This window comes from Rousettus aegyptiacus, unplaced genomic scaffold (genome assembly GCF_014176215.1).
Source record: "Rousettus aegyptiacus isolate mRouAeg1 unplaced genomic scaffold, mRouAeg1.p scaffold_m13_p_19, whole genome shotgun sequence".
NCBI classification, from domain to species: Eukaryota; Metazoa; Chordata; class Mammalia; order Chiroptera; family Pteropodidae; genus Rousettus; species Rousettus aegyptiacus.
The window spans coordinates 1984862-2007883 of NW_023416294.1; the positions used below are offsets into that span (position 1 = coordinate 1984862).

Genomic DNA, 23022 nt, shown 5'->3' on the forward strand with positions numbered 1-23022 from the left:
GGAGAAATTTCTTGGAAATTGTCTAAAAATCATGTATCTAGGAGAATCGAATTTTTTCCTCTAATTGTAAACTATATCTGCAGCAAATGGGAAAAGTTAAAGAGGTTATCTTTATGGATTCCTAAAATGTATCTCAAAATAAGGAAATTTTAAAGTTGCTTTCATAATCATTCTTAATTTTTTTATATATATTTAAAATTTAGGAGCCAGATGACCAAGATGCCACAGATGAGCATGAGTCTTCTCCTCCAGAAGATGCCCCATTATATGCTCATTCATCTGGATCTCACTATCAACAGGTAAACAGGCATTTGTTTGTTTTATTTTTATCTGTTCTGCAAACCAAATTTTGTGCTAATAGTTGTTAACAAAAGTGTTAATAAAATTTATAACAATGATATATTAAAAGTATCTTGATTGCTTTTGCTTCAATATTTAGCTGCAATGAAAATGTTTTTGTAAATCGGCAATTTGACTTCTTTTAATAGGTAGTTCAGGGTAAAAAAAAATAACATGAAAAAATGTAGGCAGTAAAACTTGCATTCAAAAACAATAATTTTGGGGAAGTGTTTCTTAGAAATTCATGCTGGAGTTAAACTACAAATGTCACTAATTCAGATCTTTTAAGGTAGTGATTCTTAAATGTAATGTACCTCAGATCATCTAAAGGCCCTTGTTAAAAACAAAAATTGAGGAGTTCCATCCTCAGGACTTGATTCATTAGAGTTGGAGGGGTTGCAAGATTTTGCATTTCTAACAGGTTTCCAAGTGATGCTGTTGCTGCTAGTCTAGGGACTGCACTTGAAGAATCAGTTTTTCAAGAAGAGCAGTTAGTATTAAACACTCTTAAAACACTCTCTTTATAAAGGTTAAATCAAATTTTATCATAACCGCACAGATTTATATGCTTTTTTTTTTTCTATAACATATTATGGTACTTTACTTAAAATATAGAACTGATTTGTAAATTATTTTATATAACTACTGTGTTTTTAATATATAAAGTTCCTGGAAATAAAAAATATGTCTACTTTTAGACAAATTTAGCCCATTTTTAATTACAACTTTAGTTTATGAAAAGTTTAACATGTAGGTTCCTCTTCTCTCAGAATAATCATGTGCATGGACAACCGTATACAGGGCCAGCAGCACATCACTTGAACAGCCATCAGAAAACTGGCCAGCGGGAACAAGAAAATGGTGAAGGCAGTGAAGAAGTATCCTCATCTCAAATGAAGGATCAGTGAAATATTCGTAATTAACTGGTTCCTTTCAGACCATGCACTGAGGCCTTACAGTCCAAACTTTTTATGTGTAGCTAGTATTTAAAACTAGAAAAACTGTTCAATATGGAATTTCTGTTCACCGTCTCATTTGCAGAAATTTGCTGTCACCTGCAGGGGAAAGTATATAGTGTTTTATAATAAATGACTGATAATATTATGTAAATGGCAAAGGTGTATATAGTTTATTAATGTTTGACTTAATTCTTACACAAAATTTTTTCGATAAGGAGGCAGTGATCTACAAATGTCTACGGCATTCTGCAGCCAGTATTGTCTGCTTCATGGCAGTTGGATCAGTCGTTACCAAAAAAAAAAAAAAAAAAAAAAAAAAGGTAACATAAAAGAGCTCATCCATGTCAATCACACCAGTAGTTTCTTGGCAATTCTTAGTTACTGGTGCCATATCAAATGATAGGTAACCTTTGAATTATATGGATGACGTTAAAAAAAATTGGTGTTGTAACGTTGTTTCTAGATATTTTTCATTACCTTTTTATTCTGATAATAGGTTAATCACTTCAAAGCTGTAGTTCTGCTATAACATTTAGCATGGCTTCACACTGTTTGTGTAGCCATTAAGGACAAAATTGCCTGAATGACAGCAGTTTCCCCAAAGTGACAGCTGTATTGCCCAGAGATTTTATTTCACATAACTGGAGTATACACAAAATAAGAAGAAATGTGACAAACAAGCAGTTTTTAGTTGCACATACATTCTTTATTCTCAGTGTTTGGCAGTTCAATCTCTTGATGGGATGAAGAATGTGAATGTATTGATAATATGAATTTTAAATTATTAAAACAAATATGCAAAAGTTTGTTATGCCACAATGTTTGGAGCATATAGAAGACTGTATTTGGTATGCTTGTTTTGTTTTTTTGATAGATTTTATTAAGTGAAACTTCTATAATTTTGCTTCAATTGATGTCCAATCAAGTGGGCATCATCAGAATCCCATAATACTTTGAAGTACTATAGAACCAAGATGTCAGGCTGATTTTTCTCATCAGTCAGAATTTTACTCAAGCAAGAATTGTTCCAGTTCCTTTCCCATTCCAAAACTCATACTGTTGTGGGTTTTAATTAAAACTTAAGTTTCTGGCTAGTAAATATATTTCTGAAGTAGTGTTTTAGAATACACATTAGCTTCAGGATTCCAAGAAATTCGTGAGTTAATACTATATTTAAAAAAGAATTGGTAATTTTTGAATGTCTGTAATATTTTGGAGCCTGTCTAAAAACCAAATATTCCTGTGAACAGATACAGCCTGTCTTATACTATTTAAATATTTTGCTGTTTTGTTTTATAAAAATTATTTTGCTGAATTCACAATAGAATTTGATTTAAGAAGCATTTGTCCTGTGATATTTTTGTCTCATACTCTTTTTTTATTCTTAGGGACTACACATTAAAATTAATTCCTTGTGTAATATGCTTTATCATGACATTGCATTCAGCATTTCAGACACATTCAGTTTTTATGCTTTAAGATGACTTGCCTTTTGGTAATATATTTGGAAATGGAAGGAAATCAATGGGTGGTAATCACAAAGCAATATATATATGTATATATGACATACTATTGAATTTCGAAGACACTTGAAAATTATTGGATTTTGTTGATCATTATCACCCCAATAATTTTTAATTTAAAGAAATGATTTGCCTTTTGCCTGTTAGTATGAAGATTTAGAGAAAAGGAAAACAAGTATTGTATTTTTGACATTTTATAATCAGTTCTTATTATTTACATTATTTATATTCTATAAATATTGCCATGCACTGAGTTAACAAATATTGAACCAGCCCCTTTTAAGAGAAATACTGCATTAAAACACAGAAAAGAGTCTGGTCACGTTTTAATCAGCCTATCAATATTTAATATATATTGTTGATTAACATTAAAGTCAAGGCCAACAGCACTACATAACTCATGTATTAAGGATGGTTATCTACCATAAGTATTTGTCTTTAAGGCTCATTTTTGCCTTTTTGTGCTTACGAACAGTAGCACTTAAGCACTCTGTTGGACAAAGACATTTTAAACAGCAAAATCACACACACACACAAATGAGTAGAGTGTGGCACTTGGGGCAGGGGGGAAGACCTTTTTTTATAGAATGAGAGCTGAAATATGAAGGCCAATTGTTAACTTGTTCAACCTTACCTTGAACATTGATGTCAAGCAACAAAATTTTTTGCTGCTTTGGACATGTCAGTAAATGGCCACAATTTTGATTTTGAATTAGCAAACTTAGCTGAGTTTTTACATGGCAGAGGAGGCAATTCCAAGGAACCCAGATTGGAACCTTCCTACATGAAGAAAAAAGTTTTAAATCTAAGGAAGAAGATAGTCTTGTTGAAAGAAATTTAATTGAAAGATTATTGTGTGCAAATCATATATACAGAAGTATATATTATATATTCATTAATATACATATTGAAATTTTGGGAGGTATGATTATAGGAACAGCATAGTAGTGATTTTGAAGAAATCTTTTTCTAACATAATGGCACATTTTAATTTCAAGTGCCTCAAATTAAAGATTATTAAATTGTTTCTCCAGCAAAGCTACAGCCTAAAACAAAAAAATTAGTAAAATGTGGCAATCATTGAGCAAAAACAAGACTTTGAGTACCTGATTTTTTTGAGCATTAAATATGCTTAAGTGTTTGAGACATCAGTGATCTTCCATTAAAAGAAATTTTCCAGCTTCCTCTCCAGCTTGGTCCTGGCAACATGGGTCCTAGGAAGAAGGGTGGCAAGAAGAACAAGGGTCTTTCTGCCAGCAACAAGGTAGTGACTAGAGAATACACCATCATCATTCACAAGGACATCCATGGAGTGGGTTTCAAGAAGCGTGCCCCTCAGGCATTCAAAGAGATTAAGAAATTCGCCACGAAGGGTATGGGAACTCCAGATATGCACACTGACAACAGGCTTAACAAGGCCATCTGGGCCAAAGAGATCAGGAATACCATATCCGGGTGCATTTGTCCAAAATGGGTACAAAGATGGAGATTGACCAAATAACTTCTATACATTGGTTACCTATGTGCCTGTCTCCACTTTCAAAAATCTGCAGACAATGTGGATAAGAACTAACTTTTGATTGTCGAATAAAGACAGAAAACTGCCATGCCCCCCTCCCCTCCCAGAAAAAAAGAAATATTCCAGAATTCTAAATGATATTATTACTTTATGGAAATTCTACTTTAGAGAATATATGAGTATATAAATGTTAAATATGTTTTAGTATATGTAAACAAGGTTTTTGCCTTGTGGGTTTTAGATATTTTATTGCATATCTTGATAAAAATAATATTGCTTCTCATTCCTCATTTCTCTAGCAACCAAGTTTTCCAAAGTATGGTCAGGGCAGACATTATAAGAATCTAATTGTTTGAAGTTTTTGCCTTTTACTGACTTTGGAAATTTTCAGCCTTGTTTTTTATCACACCTATATATGAAAATTAGAATTGCTGATTCTCAAAAAAAAAAAAACAAAAGTCCTGGGCCAGATGGCTTCCTAGGCAAATTTTATCAAATAGTCAAAGAATAATATCTATTCTCTATTTAAAAAATTTTAAGAAGAGAGAGCCTCCCTAACTCCTTTTATGAAGCCATCATTACGTTGATTTGAAAACCAGATAAAGATTACAAAAAAATATAGGCTGATATTTCTTATGAACGTTGATGTGAAAATCTTCACAAAACTATTAGCAAACCAAATTTAGCAGTACATTAAATCATAGACTATGATCAAGTTGGATGTATTCCTGAGATGCAGGTTGGTACGATAGTTGAAAATCAATGTATTACATCACATTAACAAGTCAAAATCAATCATATGATCATATCAATAGATAGAAAAAGCATTTGATAAAACCCAGCATTCATTTATAATAAAAAAATGGGAATAAAGGGAACAAACCTCAACATAACAGAGGCAATATATGAGACCTACAGGTAACATCATATTCAATGTGGATACGCTAAAAGCATTTTTCTTAAGATCAAAACCAAGAGAATGATGTGTATTTTCCCCATGGCTCTTCAACATTATATTGGGAGTCTTAGCCATGACAATATGAGAAGAAAGAAAGAAAAGGTAATTGAATTGGAAAAGAAGAAGTACAACTCTTGTTATTTGCCATTACATGATATATAGAGAACCCTAAAGATTTCACCAAAAAAAATGTTGAGTTGATCAATGAATTCAGTAAAGTAGCAGTATACAAAATTCTGAAACCAGTAACATTTTTATACATCCATGATGGATTTCAGAAAGAAATTAAGAATACAATTCCATTTACAATTAATTACATCAAAAACTATAAAATACCTTGGAATCAAATTAACCAAGGAGGTAAAAAACATGTTCTCAAAAAATTATCTCATTGAAAAAAATTGAAGAAGATATGGGTCATACCATATACCATACTCATAGGTAGGAAGAATGAATATAATTAAAATGGCCATACAACCCAAAGAAATCTATATATGCAGTGCAATTCCTATCAAAATAGCAATGGCATCCTTCAGAAAACTAGAACAAATCTAAAATTTATATGGAACCATAAAAGACCCCTAATAGCCATGGCAATCTTGAGAAAGAACAAAGTTGGAGGTATCCACTACCTGATATCAGATGATACTACAAGCCTGCAATAATCAAAATGGCATTGTACTGGCATAATAACGTACATTGGTCATTAGAACAAAACATTCCAGAAATCCATGCTTATATGTCAATAAATGACAAAGGAGGCAAGAATAAATAATGGAGTAATGACTCTTCAACAGGTGATGCTGGGAAAATTGGACGAATACATGCCAAAAAAAAAAAAAAAAACAGGTGGACTACCTTCAAACACCATATATAAGAAGAGTATCAAAATGGATTAAAAACTTAAGACCTGAAACCATAAAATTTTTGGAAGAAAACATAAGCAGTAACTGATAATGCTAACTAATTTCTTTTTGGATATATCTCCTTGGGCAAAAGAAACAAAAAAAAAAAAATGGGACTACATCAAACTAAAAAGGTTTTCTACAGCAAAGGAAACCAACAAAATAACTGACAATGACAAAAGATATTCATGCTACATCTAATAAGTTAATATCCAAAATACATAACGCAGCAACAAAACCAACAAAATCCAATTTTAAAAATGGGCAGAAGATCGAACAGATATTTCTCCAAAGAGGAAATGCAGATGGCCAGTAGACATACAAAAAGACACTATAATAAAAAATGCAAATTAAAACCACAAAGATATCATCTCATACCTGTCAAGATGGCTATTATCAATAAATCAACAACTGAGAAAAGAAAACATACATGAGATTTGGTGGGACTACAAATTGGTACAGCTACTGTGGAAAACGGTCTGGAGGTTTCTCAGAAAATTAAAAATGAATCTACCTTTTGACCCAGCAATTGCACTTCTTGGTATTTATCCAAAAAAAAAAACTAAAATAGTAATTTATGAAGATCTATACCCTCCGATATTCAATGGCAGCACAATTTACAATACCCAAGATATAGAAGCAACTTAAATGCCCTTCAACAGTTGATAAAGAAGTTGTGGTTCATATATACAATGGAATATTAGTCATTAAAAAAAATGAAATTCTACCATTTGCAATGATGTGTGGTCTTTTGCTGAATGAAATGTCACAGAGGAAGATAAATACTGTGTTTCACTTAATCTAAGGAATAAGAATAAACATCAAAAGCATTAACAAATATGGACAATTTGGTGATGGACAGAGGGGAAGGAGATTAGGAGGAGCCTGGGAGAATGGGGTAAAGGGTTAAATGTACAAATTAGTAGTTGATAGGTTGTCACAGGGATGAGTACCACAGCATTGGGAATGCAGTCAGCAGTTATATAATGGCAACGTGTAGAGCCAGAAGAGGGAGCAATTAGGAGGATCATTTTATAAACTATAAATGTCTAATCAATGTACTATATACTTGAAACTAATAAAATTTTTAAAAGTTAGAATTGCTGAAACGCCTTTTTTTTTTTTCATGGCAACTTTTATTAGTGAACTAAAGGCGAATCCTTGTTTAATCCTAGTATGGATAAAAAAGATACAGATCAGGACCTATTTCAGTTTGAGTTACAGTCATTAAAGAAAACCATGTATGGATTTTCAGATAACTAATTCAGAATATTTTTTATCAAATTGCATTTTTTCTACTTTTGCTTTCATGTGCATTACTTTTAAATTTTGCAACAGTCTAGAATTTTAACAATGAATAATTCCCTTTCGCTTTTAAAATACTGGTAAAGTTCAGAGATTCCCAATACATGTTTGATAATTCAAGCTGTTAAATTTTGATTGCTTTACTTATGGTTGCCACTTTTTATAGTAAAAGGATATAGTTTTAAATCAGACAGGGGAAGAGGTCCATGAAACAGTCCCTGGAAGTTAAAAGTGCAAAGCTTCCAGTTCTCTCCCACTGATGTCATGGACAGCTGCTAACTTCTCCCAGGAGTGATTGAATGTTATCAGTTGGAAACTCACACAAGCCTTGACACACAGAGTGTTTATTGGCTCTTTCTCATAAAGATGATTGTGTACCAGATACTAGAGGGCACTGAATTTTACAGGTTATTAAAATAGGTCAACGGGTAAACAAAAGAGTCTTATCAGGCAGTTTACATAGTGATCTCTAGGTTTTTTTCTCACATACCTTGTAAAACTACCAACCACACTTTTGACTCTGTAATTGTTGGGTTTTACACTTAAAATTGTTCAACTGCCTGTGGACTCTATTTTGGCCATAAAACCATTTCCGCTACGGAGTGAAAGCTGTAGTGTGTTTCTTTCTATGTATTAGGTAGGGTAACTCTGTGCATCATCCAGGATAATGAAAACTCTTCATTTTCTGTACCTTTTCAATAATGAAGGGAGAAAGTTATTTTCCAAGGTTCTTTTAGCCTTATAAAATATTTTTCTTTCATGGAGTATTTTGAAGTGATAGACTTGCATGAGAAATAGAATAATGTTATTTATTTTTGAGGTGTTGCTGTGCTGCTTAAACTTTTACTAATTTTAATTCTAGTCATAATCGAATTCTTCCACATCAATCAGAACATTAGGAGGCTTCTTTTGTAATAATAAAGGAAATTGTCTAGTTGGGTCATTATGCTTTAGGTGCAATAATAAATCCTTTAGGCATGTTTTCAGAATATTCAAAGTAGCTAGGGAAAAATAACCTATATAGGCTCTCAGTGGTAATGTTAAATCTTGTAAAAATCTTGATCAAAATGGTGATTGAGAAAATATTGAAAAGATTTCAAAATAAAACAAGTCAGTTTGAAATTATAAGCTCAACAGATGGCTATTATCAGGCTTTGCTCTTATATACTAAGGTTTTCAAATGCTGAAAAGGTTCTAAACTACTCTAGATAAAATTATGAAGTGAGGAATCTTTGCAATTGTGCTTGTTTAATGTATATATGACACCGAAATATGACAAGAATGAATACCTGAATGAGTACCACAGAGTTTGGCAAAACATGCTCAAGGCATAATCTTTTGGAATATAACTTTATAATGCTTATCAGCATATTGAACAGAATTTGTTTATTTTTAAATTTTAATTACAATTGACATTTAATATTTTATATATAGATAGTGGTCAGATACTTGCATAATTTACAAAATGATCACCCTGATTAGTAGCCACCTGGCACCGTACATAGTTATTGCAATATTACTGACTACATTCCCTAGGCTGTACACTACATCCCATGACTATTTTGTAACTACCAATTTGTACTTCTTAATCCGTTTCACCTATTCACCTATCTCCCTAATCCCACCACCATCCAGCAACCATCAAAATGCTCTTTATAACTATGAATTTGTTTGTGTTGTTTATCTTATCTAGATTCCACATTAAAATGAAATATATAGCATTTGTCTTTCTCTGACTTCATTGAACAAAATATCCTCTAGGCCAGATGGTAAGATTCAGTTCTTTTTTTATGGCTAATTAATACCCCATTGTCTCTACCACCTCTTCCTTATCCATTCACCCACTGATGGACACCCAGGTTGCTTCCATATCTTGGCTGTTGTAAATAATGCTGAATGAAGATTTGGATTCACATGTCCCCTTAAGCAGTGTTTTGGGATTTTGGAGGGTTAAATGCCCAGAAGTAGGATTATTGGTTTTTCTTTGTCTCTTATAGTTTTTGTTTTAAAGTCGATTTTGTCTGGTATATCTATTGCTACCCAAGCTATTTTTTTCTTTCCATTTCTATAAAATATTTTTTCTATTCCTTTCAATCTATGTGGATCTTTCAAACTGAAGAGAGTCTCTTAAATGCAATATGTGTAAGGGTCTTTTTTTTATTATTATTCATTCTACCACCTTATATCTTTTGATTAGAGCATTTAATTCTATTGCATTTAAAATAATTGTTGATATATATGTAGTTATTGCCATTTTATTATATATTTTATCTTTTTGAAGTCTTGTTAATATTTCTATAATACTGTTTAGGGGGTGATGAACTCCTTTAGGTTTTCTTGTCAGGGAAGCTCTTTATCTGACCTTCAAGTCTTAGTTCTAGGTCCTTGGTTTTCATCACTTCAAATATTTTGTGCCAATCCATTCTGGCCTGCAAAGTTTCTGTTGAGAAATAAGCTGACAGTCCTATAGGAGCTCCTTTATTGGTAATTGTTTTTCTCTTGATGCTTTTAAGATTACCTCTTCATCTTTAACCTTTGGCATTTCAGTTATCATGTGTCTTGGTGTGGGCCTCTTTGGATTCATTCTATTTGAGACTCTGCACTTCCCAAATTTGTATATCTGTTTCCTTTTTTGGGTCGAGGAAGTTTTACATCTTTCTTCAAACAGGTTTTCAATTCCTTTCTCTCTCTCTTCTCCTTCTGGTACATCTATGATGTGAATGTTGTTAGCTTGTTGTCCCAGAGGTCCCTTAAACTACCATCATTTTTTGGATTTTTTTTTCTTTTTGCTGTTCTGATTGGGTGTTTTCTGCTATCTCATCTTCTAAATCACTGATTCAAACCTCTGCTTCATCTAATCTGATTTTTTCTAAGGTATTCTTCATTTCAGATACTGTTGTATTCTTTATTATTAATTAGTTCTTTTTTGTTTTCCATCTTTTGTTAAAATTCTCACTGCATTTATTTACACTTCCCCTAATTCATTGAGCATCCTTATAACCAGTTTTTTGAACTCTGCTTCTGGTAAATTGCTTATGTCCATTTTGTTCAATATTTTTTTCTGGAGCTTTGTTCTATTCTTTCATTTGTTCTTTTATTCTTTGTCTCCCCATTTTGGCTGCCTCCTTGTGTTTCTTTCTATGTATTAGGTAGGGTAACTCTGTCTCCAGTGTTAGTTGATTGACCTTATATATTTATCTAGTAGGTGTCCTGTGGGGCCCAATGGCTCAGTCTCCCTGGTTACTAGAGCCAGTTTCCAGGTGTGTCCCTTGTTTGGGATGTGTGTGACCTCTAATTGTAGTTGTGTTTTGGCTGTTTGCACAACAGTGGGAGGGATTAATCCTTAGGCTGATTGGTTGTGAAGATTGCCAAAGACTGCAATAGAGGAGCTGTTATCCAGACACTGATCCTATAGAGCAGGATTTGCCTTAGCAGTACTCTGATGTCTACCTCGTCCACCATTTGGGTTTGTCATTTGTGAAGGTGGTTGGGTGGTACTAAGTTATGGTCTGAAGTGGCCACTGGGTACATTGGTTCTGGGCCTCATGGGAGGATCTCTGTTTCTGGCCACAGTCAGCTGCTGCTGTTCTTTGCCCACTGTCACATGGTTATAAAGTACAAAATGACTTACAGATGGTTGCCACTCGTGCTGGGCTTGGAGCTGCCTCAGAGAGGCTAAGCTCTGAACGAAGGCTGACTGCTATTAGTGCCAGGCCTGAGGCTGCTTTCCAAGAGATTTTGAGTATGCCAAAGTCAGATGCTATTTGGTTTTGTGAGCCTTTGAGAGATTTTAGGAAAGCCCACAACATGACCCTAAGCAGGCTATTTGTATGGAAAAGTCACTGTAAGTGACTTAGGTGAGCCTGCAAGTTGGATGAGGCAAGGTCTCAAGGAATCACCCGGGCAGGGTAAATGGTTTAGCCAGCTTGATGGAGATTCAGATATGGCAATCTCCTTCATCTTCATGCTGGATGAGGGAGAAGGGCTAAACTAAGGAATAGCTCCCAGTAGCACTTCTGTATTAGATGCTGCTCCAGTGCTGGAGTTTAGAGCAAGTTTGTCAGTGGTATGTCTATGTGCTGGCCCTTTAAAAGAAAAACTTGGGACTCCCATATTCCTCTTATCTCACTCAGCCACCACTTCTGGCTGTTTTTCACAGTTCAAAGTTGGGGGAATGTCTCTTCCCATCATTAGAAATCTGGGCTGGGGAACCTGGTGCGAAGCCCAGACCTCTTGCTCTTCAGGGGCTACCTCTGCAGCTAAGATCTCCTTCCAGATTTTTATTTGCCACATGTAGGTGTGGAACCACCTCTGCCCCTCCTGCCAGTCATGAGGTGGCCTCTTCTGTATGTTCCCAGTTGTAGAACTTTTCTGTTCAGCCAGACTTCAGACGATTCTTAACAATTTTTTTTCCATAGTTTTGTTGTAATTTTGATGTGGTTGTGAGAAGATGCATGTACATTTACCTACTCCACCATTTTGACTGGAACTCATAATTACTTTAAATATAAAGACATAGATTGATTAAAAGAAGAGGAATGGATAGAGGAATGCCATGCTAATACTAATCAGAAAAAAATCTAGATTAGTAATTTTAATTTCAGAGCTGATTTTAGAACTGAGAAAATTATTATGGATAACATGGTCATTATATAATGATAAAGGGACTAATTTCCCAGGAATCGATCAAGAATAATTAAAAGCTTTTTACGTGTTCTTGCCTAACAACATGGTTAAAATATATGGGACAAAAACTAATAGAAATACCAGGAGAAACAGACAAACCCACTGTATAAGTGGCAGCATAAGTACCATTTAGCATTTGAGAGATCAATCAAACAGAATTAGTTGGCCCGAACAGCACTATCAAAGAACTAGATCTAATTGACCTTTTATAGATCACTACACTAACCCCCAGCAGAATACACATTCTTCTCAAGCTCATGTGCAACATTGACTAAGGGAAATCACATTCTGGGCCCGTTAAATAAATCCATTAAATAAAATCTTACGAAGTATATTCTCAGCCAGAATGAAATTAAATTAGAAATCAGAAAGAGTAATTTTAATCCCCAAATCTTTGAAGACGAACAACATAGTTCTAAATACTACATGGCCAAAAAAAAATTTTGTAAATATTCCTAACTAAATAAAAATGCAACTTGTCATTTGTAGGATGCACAAAAGCAGGAATAACAGTGAAATTTATAGCATTGAATAAATGCACATAGGAAAACATAATCTAAGCTCAATATAAGCTCCCATGTAAGAAACTAGAGAAGAAATAACAATTTAAAGATGAGAGAATTAAGGATGAGATTAAAAATCAATGAAATTGAAAACAATACAATAGAGTCTCAACAAAACCAAAAGTTGTGGAGATTAGATTAAACATGGTGAAGTGAAAGATGTTCCCATATCTCTCCCCTTGAAACGTCAATAAGCTAAATATCTAAAACTGAACGTCAATAAGCTAAATATCTAAAAACACCGAAACTGCACACCAGCATATCTAAGCATGAGATCTGCACATAAGAGCTACCACAGATCAGAACCCAGGTGTCAGGCAGTGGAATGGGAGAACCAAAGAAGTCTTTCACAGCCAGAGCTCCCTGGAGGAGGAGGGGGAAGAGAGAAGGTGTAGTGAGTTCTCTGAACAGCCCTTCCTGGGAAAGCTGTGAGCTTCTTACAGTCGGCAGCAGCACTCAGTCATCAAGACAGAAGGCAGAGAAACAAGGATGGGAGAAAAACGCAGACAGCAGAGAAACAACAGATGATTTTTACCAGCTGTGGTTGCAAAATCAAGGCTGAGCCTCATCCCCCGTCTGCCAGTCCAGAACACTAGAAATATCTCCTGTCCCTGATACAGAGCTCCTAAAATTTTTATAAATTCCTTAATGATGAGAGTGCTAGATGTATGTATCTTTTGTTCTAATAAGGTGATAGTTGATGGGCTTCTGGATGGTGGATGGAGGCTGGTCATCAGAAAGACGAAGCTCTGATCAAAAGCTTGGAATAGTTAGCCCTGTCCCCTACATCTCCAGAAGGGAGAGAGGGACTGATGGAGTGACTAATTCGTGGCATTTACATTTGAGCGCCTCCATAAAATCCCAGTATGGGTTTGGAGAGCTTCCAGGCTGGCTCACTCATGCACACCAGGAGGGTGACATACGCGACTCTGTGGGGAAAGATGGATCTAGGGATCCTCCAAGACCTTGCCCAATGTGTCTCTTCATCTGGCTGTTCATCTGTGTTCTTTATTGTATCTTTATTAAAATGGTATATGTAGGTAAGTATTTTCCCAAGTTGTATAAAGCACTCTAATAAATTAGTAGAACCTGAGGAGAGGTTGTGGGAACCTCTGATTTGTTGCCAAATTGCCCAGAAGTTGTGGGTAATCTGGAGACCTTCTATTTTTGATTGGCATCTTGGGGTGGTGAGACTAAAACCTTAACTCATGGAATCAGACATTATCTCTAGATTTATACTGGCAGAAGTGAGCTTTATTGTAGAAGGTGTCCTAGAGATTTGTTGTGGGGGAAAACTTCCACCCATGTGATGACCAAAAGTGAAGGATTTTGTCTGAGTAGTAAAGGAAACTCATAGGTTAAAGAACAGGGTTTGTATTTTGTTTTATTTTTTTTTCTACACAGCATGGAAAAGAATGATTTGGGCATACAGTGACACCCAAAGCATAATCTGTGGAGGGGAAATGAACAGCAAGACTTTGTTAAAACTGAAAATGACTGCTCTGCAAAAGATGCTATAAAGAAAATGAAGATACTTGAAAAATTTATTTGTAAAACACATTTCTGAAAAAAATACACAAAAACTTTGAAACTCAAGAATAAGAAAATTAACAACCCAATTAATAAACAGGAATCCAACCAAAAGAAAACACAAAAGTGGAAAATGAAAAGATTTTCAAAATCATATGTAATTGGGGAATTGAAAATTAAAACAATGGTTTACCACTACATAGCTATTAGAATTGCTAAAATCCAAAAACCTGAAATTACCAAATGCTGTGGAAATCCAGAGCAACAAGAACTCTCATTCATTGCTGGTAAAATCATAAAATGATACGGTTCCTTTGGAAGACAGTTTGACAGTTTCTTAGGAGTTAAACATAGGTTTACTGTATAATCTGTTACAATTAATAATATGTCCATGCAAAAACCTGCATGCAAATTCTTATAAAAGGTTCACAATTTCCAAAAACTGGGAGCAACCACAACATTTTCAGTACCTAAATGGATTAACTGTAGTCTACTTAGACAATAGAATATTACTTACTAATAATAGAAATTAGATACAATGTCACAAAAAATATGGGGGAATCTTAAAGCATATTGCTAAGTAAAAGAAGAATATCTGACAAAGTTGCATAATATTTTATTTCAATCATACTGGAAAAGGCAAAAATACAGTGATAGTTAAGAGAAAAATGAAGAGTTGGCAGGTAGAAGTAAAAAGAACAGGACTGAATAAATGAAGCACAGAGGATTTTCAGGGAGGTAAAACCATTCTGTATGATAATGATTTATATATAACATTATGTGTTTATTCAAAATTATAGTACTTTATATTTAAGAATAAACTTTAATAATGCAAATTTTTAAAAATTTATTTACATGGTTGATCCTAACAAGGAATGTGGACTATAGCAAGAAACCCCACTGAAAAGATTTGGGGGAAAGTTGATGCCTTAAATGACCTTGAAAATGGTAGCATCTGTGAGAACAAAGACAAAACTAACTACATAAAAACATCATACATGTATGAGGGTTCTCCAGAAAAACAGAACCAATTATACATGTGTATGTAGAAAGAGGAAGAAGGAAGGATTTAAAGGAATTTGCTTTATTATAGTGTTAAAGAAGTTCTAAGATCTGCCATCTGAAAGCTGAGAAACCAAGTGTAATTTAGGCCTAGTTCAAAGGCCTAAGAATCCAGTTAATGATATAAATCCCAATCTAACTCTGAAAGTTCAAGAACTAGAGCACCAATATTTAAGAGCAGAAAATAGATGTGTCAACTGAAGCAGAGAAAGAGCAAATTTGCCCTTTCTCTGCCTTTTTACTCTGTAAGGGATGTTAATGAATCAAATAACGCCTATACATATTGTGGAGGTCCATCTGCTTTACTCAGTTCACAAACTCAAATGCTAATCTATCCCAGAAATATTTTCACAGACCCCACCAGAAATAATATTTTACCAGCTGTCTGGGTATCTCTTAACTGAGTGAAGTTTACATGTAAAATTAAACATGACAGTACTATAGTTAATTAAGTTGCCTTCAATAAAAATATGAGTTAAAAACACTGACATTGCACAGATAAGAAAGGGGAAGATGCTAGAACTATTTATGTGATAATGTACTGGAGTTGGAGATATTACTATGCATATAAATTCAGATATCATAATATATTAAGGTAACTACTTTAATAAAGACACATACAAATACATTTAGAAATATTTATAGGCATGTAATGCACTTGGGACCCCCAGGCCTGGAGCTTATATTTGGGTTTGGATATTCCTGAAGAACCACTAGGAAGACCAGAGGGGTGAGAAACACCATTTATTGTAAGGTGGGGAAGCTTCAGCAGAGATGCAGAAATAAAGCTACCTACCAAGAGCAAGCAGAGTTCTTTTTGCCTATTAGAGCAACGGGTTAACTCATGGGGGAGCCACCGTCTTCCTAGCCTTCCTAGCCGAATGGGAGTGAGGTGCCCTGCTGGGTTACAGGAGCAGATAAGGACCATGGGAGCAGCAGGAAACGTCCTTGGGGGCAGGCGCCGCTGAAAGCCCTTTGTTCACTGCCTGCCTTGGCTGCAGGCTGCGCAGCCAGCACTTTCCAGAGTTTGTGGAGGGGCTGTGTTCTGAGTTAACTGTATATGCACAGAGGTATTTTCTTTCTGTGACCTATGAGATCCTAATAACAATGACATCTCAATAGAAATAAACACAACTAGTACCCAGAACTTGGTTTCTAATCCTACTCTCTAATTTAAAAAAAAAAAAGATGATAATAAAACAGGGCTCTTTGGAGAAATGTGGATACTGGGATTGGGGCTGGAGACATATAAGTCTGGAATAAGAGGAAGTAAGAAATTTCTCAAAAATTAATCAAAATCCACATGAATGGAAAGATATCAAATGGACTTCAAAGCAAAATGAAAGAGTTCTCAATGTTCAAATGTAGAACAATCTGAGTAATGAAGTGAATTAAGTAGAGTTGAATTATAACTAAAGTAAATAATCTATGAGTTCTGTATGATAGAAATGTTTGCAAAAATAAATAAATAGGGGCAAAGAGATAAGTGTACTTTTCAAAGAATTTCTGATAACTTATATAGATACCTGCTTTCAAAGAGGGGAAACATAAATTTTCTTTCCTTCAGTATGAGATGTACATAGTGACTTCCTTCCAAAGAGAATAGTATGTAAGGGACAGAAGAGTGACTTTACAATGGAGAAACTTGTAAAACACCACCTAAATGATTCAGGTCAATAGCAACACTCAGAAGTAATGTTGATAACTTACTCTTCATATGATGAAATGAAAATGATACTTCATCTCTATAGTCTTCTCAAAAACCTACATTCTCATAATTATGAGGGAAAACATCAACAAATTTCATTAAAGAGGCACATTACAAAATTTTTGACCAATAGCCTTGAAAACTGTTAAGGTCATTAAAAACAAGGAGTCTAAGAAACCAAGAAGACCCTAATAAGACATGATTAACTGAATAGGTTACTAGACCAGAAAATTAACATCAGGTAAAATCTGGGCAAACTATGGACTTTAGTTAATAATAATGCATCAATTTGTTAATTAATTATAACAATGTAAGGTGTTATAGGAGAAGCTGATTAAGGAGCATATGAGAACTTCCTATACTAACTGCTCATTTTTCTGTAAATCTAAAATTATTTTTAAAATAAAATTTACTTAAAAACAAAAGAATACAAAAGGTTGTGGGAACATATATCAGGGACATTGTATAATAATACTGAAGACTTTGTAGGAATTTGAGGTAGGACTACAATATTTTATATGGAAGGAATATGGTAAACAAAAAATACAGAAGCAGGGAAATGCAGAGCATGTTCAGAGAAAAACTAAACAGTTCAATACAGTAGGAATGAAAAGCACAAGAAAGGTAGTAAATAATGTGATCAAAGAGTTCTTTTAGAGGCAGATCTAGAATTCTCTTGAATGTTGTGAGAACAAGGTTTTGTAGTAGGGATGTGGTAGAATGAGCTATGATTTAGGAAAAACTGTTAGCAATATAAAGAGTGAGGTAAAGGAGTAGAATACGAAGGCAGAAACAGCAGTGAGGAGATTCCTGGAATAAACACTACGACCAGCATTGATCGATAATCAATGTTTTAAGAATACACACTTACTCCTTTGGAGTAAAAGCAGCTTATATTAAATCATTTATATTACTTTTAAATTGATATTTTTGAAGAAAAAACTTCTCATTAGTGATGCATATAGTGAGAAAGAAGGAAATTATTGATAATGGGTAGGGAATAAAGGAAAGGGAGTAAAGAAAAATCATTCTAGGGGTATGACTCTAGGTATTAGTGAAACTATTACACAAGATAAGGATTTTTTTAAAATGACTTTTGGAGAAACGGAAATTTCTGTTTATGAACTGTTGAATTTAAAGTGTTTCTTTTATCTTCTTCTTTGACCCAGTCATTCTTTGGTAGCATGTTATCTAATCTCCATATACTTGTGGTTCTTCCGAATTTGTTTTTACAGTTGATCTCTAGTTTCAAATAATTTTAATCAGAGAATACGGTTGGTATGATTTCATCCCTCTTATATTAGTTGAGGCTGTCTCTGTGTCCCAGGATGTGCTAAATCCTTGAGAATATTCCATGTGTACTAGAGAAGAATGTATAAGCAGTTGTTTTGATCTAATGTGTCATTTAATGATGTTACTTCCTTGTTGATTTTCTGTTTGGGTCATCTGTCTATATCTGACAGTGGGGCATTTAGGTCCCCTGCTATGATAGTGTTTTGGTCTGTTTCTCCCTTTAGTTTAGTTAGTAATTGCTTTACATATTACGGGGCTCCCCGATTGGGAGTATAGGTAATAATGAAAGTTATGTCTTCTTGGTGCATCATTCCCTTTATCATTATGAAGTGCCCCTCATCTTTCTTTACCTTTTTTATTTTGAAGTCTATTTCGTCCAATATTAGTATCACTACTCCGCTTCTCTCCAACTGCCATTTGCTTGAAACATCATTTTCCACTCTTTTAGTTTGAGTCTATATTTGTCTCTGGAGCTGAGATGTGTCCCTAGAGGCAGCATATGGTTGGGTTTTGTTTTTTCATCCCATCTGAAACTCTGTGCCTTTTCACTAGTAAGTTCAGTCTATTTACATTCAGAGTGATTATTGAAATCTGAGGTTTTCTTTTTGCCATTTTACTTTCTGGTCACTCAGTGTTTCCATTGCTTCATTGCCCTTGTGTTTCTAGGGGTTTTTTGTTTGTTTTTTAGGGGTTTTTGTTTATGTTTTGTTTTGTTTTGTTTTGGTTGACTTTTGATGGTTTTCCCTCTGGTCTTTCTTGTTTTATGTTATATGCTTCTGTTCTGAATCTTTTGTGTGTGGTTACCAGTATGAATATGTAGAGAATATCTATCTATCTATCTATCTATCTATCTATCTATCTATCTATCTATGTAGAAAAGAGTTATATATGTGTGTGTGTGTGTATATGTATGTGTGTATATATATACACATACATATATATACACATATATATACATATATATTCATCCATTTTCTTTTGCGCTTGTATTACTTCCATTTTCCTTTGTGAATTTGGATCTTTGAATCCTGCCCTTTTCTGTCATTGTTATCTCAACTTGTCCCTATATATGCTGAATGTTCATTACTACCTTGCTGTAGCAAATCTTTTATTATCATTTAAGCTTGTAATACCCTGTTCTTAATAAGATTTGCATTCCTTTGTTTCTATCTTGCCTACTAGTTCCTTTATTCCTAGTTATGTATTTTTTTGTCATTTTGTTTTAGGTGAGCTGACTCCTTTCAGTATTTCCTGTAATGCAGACCTTATAGTGGAGAACTCCTTCAATTTTTGTATGTCTGGAAAGGTCTTAATTTCTCCTTTATGTCTAAAAGAAAGCTTTGCTGGTTACATTATTCTTGGCTGGTAGTTCCTTTCATTTTTAATAGTTTGAATATTTGATTCCACTCCTTTCTGGCTTGTAAAATTTGTGCAGAAAATACTGACAATAATCTAATAGGTTTTCCTGTATAGTTTACCATCTTCTTTTCCCTGGCTGCCTTGAGAATTCTGTCTTTGTCATTGGTTTTATCTGTTGCTGTAAAGGTTTTTGACTTTCTTATTCTGAAAGAAAGCATTCATGGTCAAGGCAAACATCAAGCAGGAAAGCGCAATATTTATTAAAGCAAAAGTGCACACCCAAGAAAGCAGAGTATGGGTTTACTCCAGAGAAAAAGAAAGTGCAAGCTTGCAAGATGGCTAGTTATGAACTTTTTGTTCTCCCTAAACGCAGAGCCCAGGAGCATTTGGTGCTGAGGTATCCTTACTGTCTCCTCCCAGTATGCTGGGAGCTCGATTTCCCACGTTTCCCTTTTCTCATGGTGTTTCCAGAATTGCCATGGTATCAGCTGCAGGATGGGAGCTGCAGTATTTGCAATGTGGATAAGATTATGATATTATAATTATATTATAATTAGCCAAAGATGGTGTCTAGGCTGGGAAAGACCAATTTTGGCTTATGCCCCTGCAGGGGCTAAAACAAGGGAAAGTCTGTAGAAAGGAAGAATTTCCAGAGCCATATATTGGTGAAGGAAGTGGATTTTTTGCACTCCTTGTCTTATCTCATATCCATGACGCTAAGTCTTTTCATTTACACTATTACTGACTCTTTTCATCCCTAATGTCACTGTTACTAACTATCCATATAGTTCCCACTTTCCATATTGTGTGGAATCTTGGGCTTCTATTTTCCAAGCTGGAAGACTTGGAAAAAGACTTATTTTTTCAAGAAATCACCTTATGTTCATTTATCTGCCACCTCTTATACATAGGAATCTCCTTAATGCCCCATTCTTGGCTAATTTTTAAATCATTTTTGGTATACAGAGGAGTGTACTGATTAAAGTCAAACTAGAAAAGAAGGCTAGCAGCATTACTGTTTTGTTTAGAGCTGCACTTTTTTGCTTTGGCATTGGCAAGGATATTCCTTTTTACTACCTCTTAGTCTCCTTTGTGTTGGCCCCTGCAGTGTACCACTGCAATTACTTTTATGTTTTCTGAGAGCCTATAATAACTTTAGGATCAGAGGTCCATATTTCATATTTATTTCCAACTATCATCAATCCTCAATCCTTCCAGATATCCCATGGGTACAGAGTATAGAGTATGCATACTTAGAATGATATATAGTCAGGTTTTTGTTTTCTCCTAATTTCAGGACTCAGTTCAATTCTATGAGTTTAGTTTTATTGAGCAGAAGTCCCAGGGGTAAGAACTCCTGCTTTAGTGGTGTTGATCAAGGATACCACTCTGTGTTCTTAACTGGTTATGAAGGTACTCTCAGTGGTTAACCATATTTCTTTTGAGTTGGCTATCTTAAGATCATTCCTACTAGAATATACTATTTCAACACAGTCATGATCTGGGGTCTCAAAGGAGGTCAGCAATAGAGTAGCAGAATTGAGGGTATGACAAATTTTTAGAGTGATGCCAACATTATTATGCAACTACGTGGTCTAGTATTGCATCGTTCTTTCTGTTAACCAGTTATTTTTCTTGGTTTCAAGAACTGTAACTACCTCTGTATAATTTGAAGCTGTCCCACAGTTAACTTTATTGCTTCTGATATTAATATGCAAGTTGCAGCCACAGTCCTCAGAAAAGGTGGACATTCTGTGTCGCCATGTTAACTTGCTTAGAAAAATAGGGAACTATGTGTCTTACACGCTTCAGCATTTGAATTAAAACCTCTAAGGCAATTCCTAGGGTCTAATGTACATAAAATTCAAAGCCTTTTTCAAATTAAGTAAACCGAAGCCAGGAACCTCCTGTAGTTTTACATTAATTTTTCAAAGTGTTCATTTACTCTCTCTCTCTCTCTGAGGGTCGCCTTTTCTCCTCTAATTTATTATACAGGAGCTTGGCTGTAAGACCAAAATAGGGGTCCACATCTTACAGAATCCTGTAATTCCAAGAAAACCTCTTGATTTTCTACAGTTCTGTGGCAAAGCTAGACTGGTTATTGCTGCCTTTCACTTTGCTCTAGGCTTCTTTGCCCTTATGAAATCAGAAAACCAAGGTACTTAATTACTTAAAAAGGTACCTAAACCTTTTTCTGGAATACTTTATATCTCTTTTCAGCTAGATGGTTTAAAGGTCAAAAGAGTATTTCCATTGGAAGTTTCTCTTTCAGGGCTGGCAATTAGAATTTAATCTACATATTATAGAAGAGATCTATTTTCAAGGTGGGGGTCCCTCAGGTCTTTTGCAAAGGCCTCTGCAAATCAGGTCGGGAATTTTTGGAACTTGTGGTAACATAGCCTAGCAATATTGGGGCTTTTGATGGGTTTCAGGATATTCTCATTCAAAAACAAAAGTTTGTCTATAGCCATGCCACCCCGAATGTGCCCAATCCCATCTGATCTCGGCTACTAAGCAGGGTTGGGCCTGATTAGTACTTGGATGGGAGACCACCTAGGAAGACCAGATGCTGTAGGCTTTAATTAAAAATATGTTTAAAAATATTTGTTTGGAGTCATGGCCCAAGAGAATGCAAAAGAGCATCGTTTAAATCCAGGACTGTGTAATATTTGCTAGATTCTGGGATTTTGGCCAACAGGGTATAGGGCTTAGGAACACTAGAGTGTACATACTATACTACTTTATTCACAGCCCTTAAGTCTTGTACAAATCTATCCCCACTTTCTTAATGGAAAAGATGGCAGTGTTGAGGGTGAGCGTCCTTGTTTGAGAAATGTATTTAGGACAATTCCCATTTTTGCCTCGGGTTTTAGGGGGTATAGCTTTACCTTGCACGAGTGGTCTATTGTTTGAGTACTGCTTTAACAGGTAGAGAGCATACCTTGCCTTTCTAACTTTTCCTTGTGCCCAAACAGCTGGGTTAACCTGGTCTTTCAGGACCTGGTGGAGTAGAACCATGAAATCTATTACTTCATTCTTGAAAATTAGTACCTAAATTTTTCAATTTAAACACATAATAGGCCCTAATTTAGTTAGTAGGACTTTTCTAAGAAAAAGGGACCTGGACAGTAAGTACATAGAAGAAACTATTGTGACAACAGTTTTAATCTTATTTCGCATGTTAGTAAGGCTCAAAGAATATATTTGTATTTGGCCTTCTAGACACCCCTTTAATATTATATTCCCTCTTGGAAAAGGGATCCTTCCTGGGTAGTACGAGCAGAGTAAGTGGCTCCAGTACCTAACAGAAATT

At 34.8% G+C, this 23022-nt stretch overlaps 1 protein-coding gene and 2 pseudogenes across 4 annotated transcripts in view; all 3 read left to right on the plus strand.

Annotated features, from left to right (window-relative positions):
- LOC107502038 (probable ubiquitin carboxyl-terminal hydrolase FAF-X) overlaps window positions 1-1617 on the plus strand; it is a 144316-nt gene extending 142699 nt beyond the window's left edge. For all 4 annotated transcript variants that reach the window (XM_036235673.1, XM_036235675.1, XM_036235674.1 and 1 more), the window contains exons 44-45: window positions 204-299; window positions 1110-1617. In XM_036235673.1, coding sequence (XP_036091566.1) covers window positions 204-299; window positions 1110-1247 — 234 coding nt within the window. In that variant the 3' untranslated portion in view covers window positions 1248-1617. The remainder of the gene's footprint in view (window positions 1-203; window positions 300-1109) is intronic.
- A 122-nt stretch (window positions 1618-1739) lies between these two features.
- Window positions 1740-6283, plus strand: LOC107502041 (annotated as a pseudogene).
- A 15885-nt stretch (window positions 6284-22168) lies between these two features.
- On the plus strand, window positions 22169-22287 carry LOC118613556 (annotated as a pseudogene).
- Window positions 22288-23022: the final 735 nt, after the last annotated feature.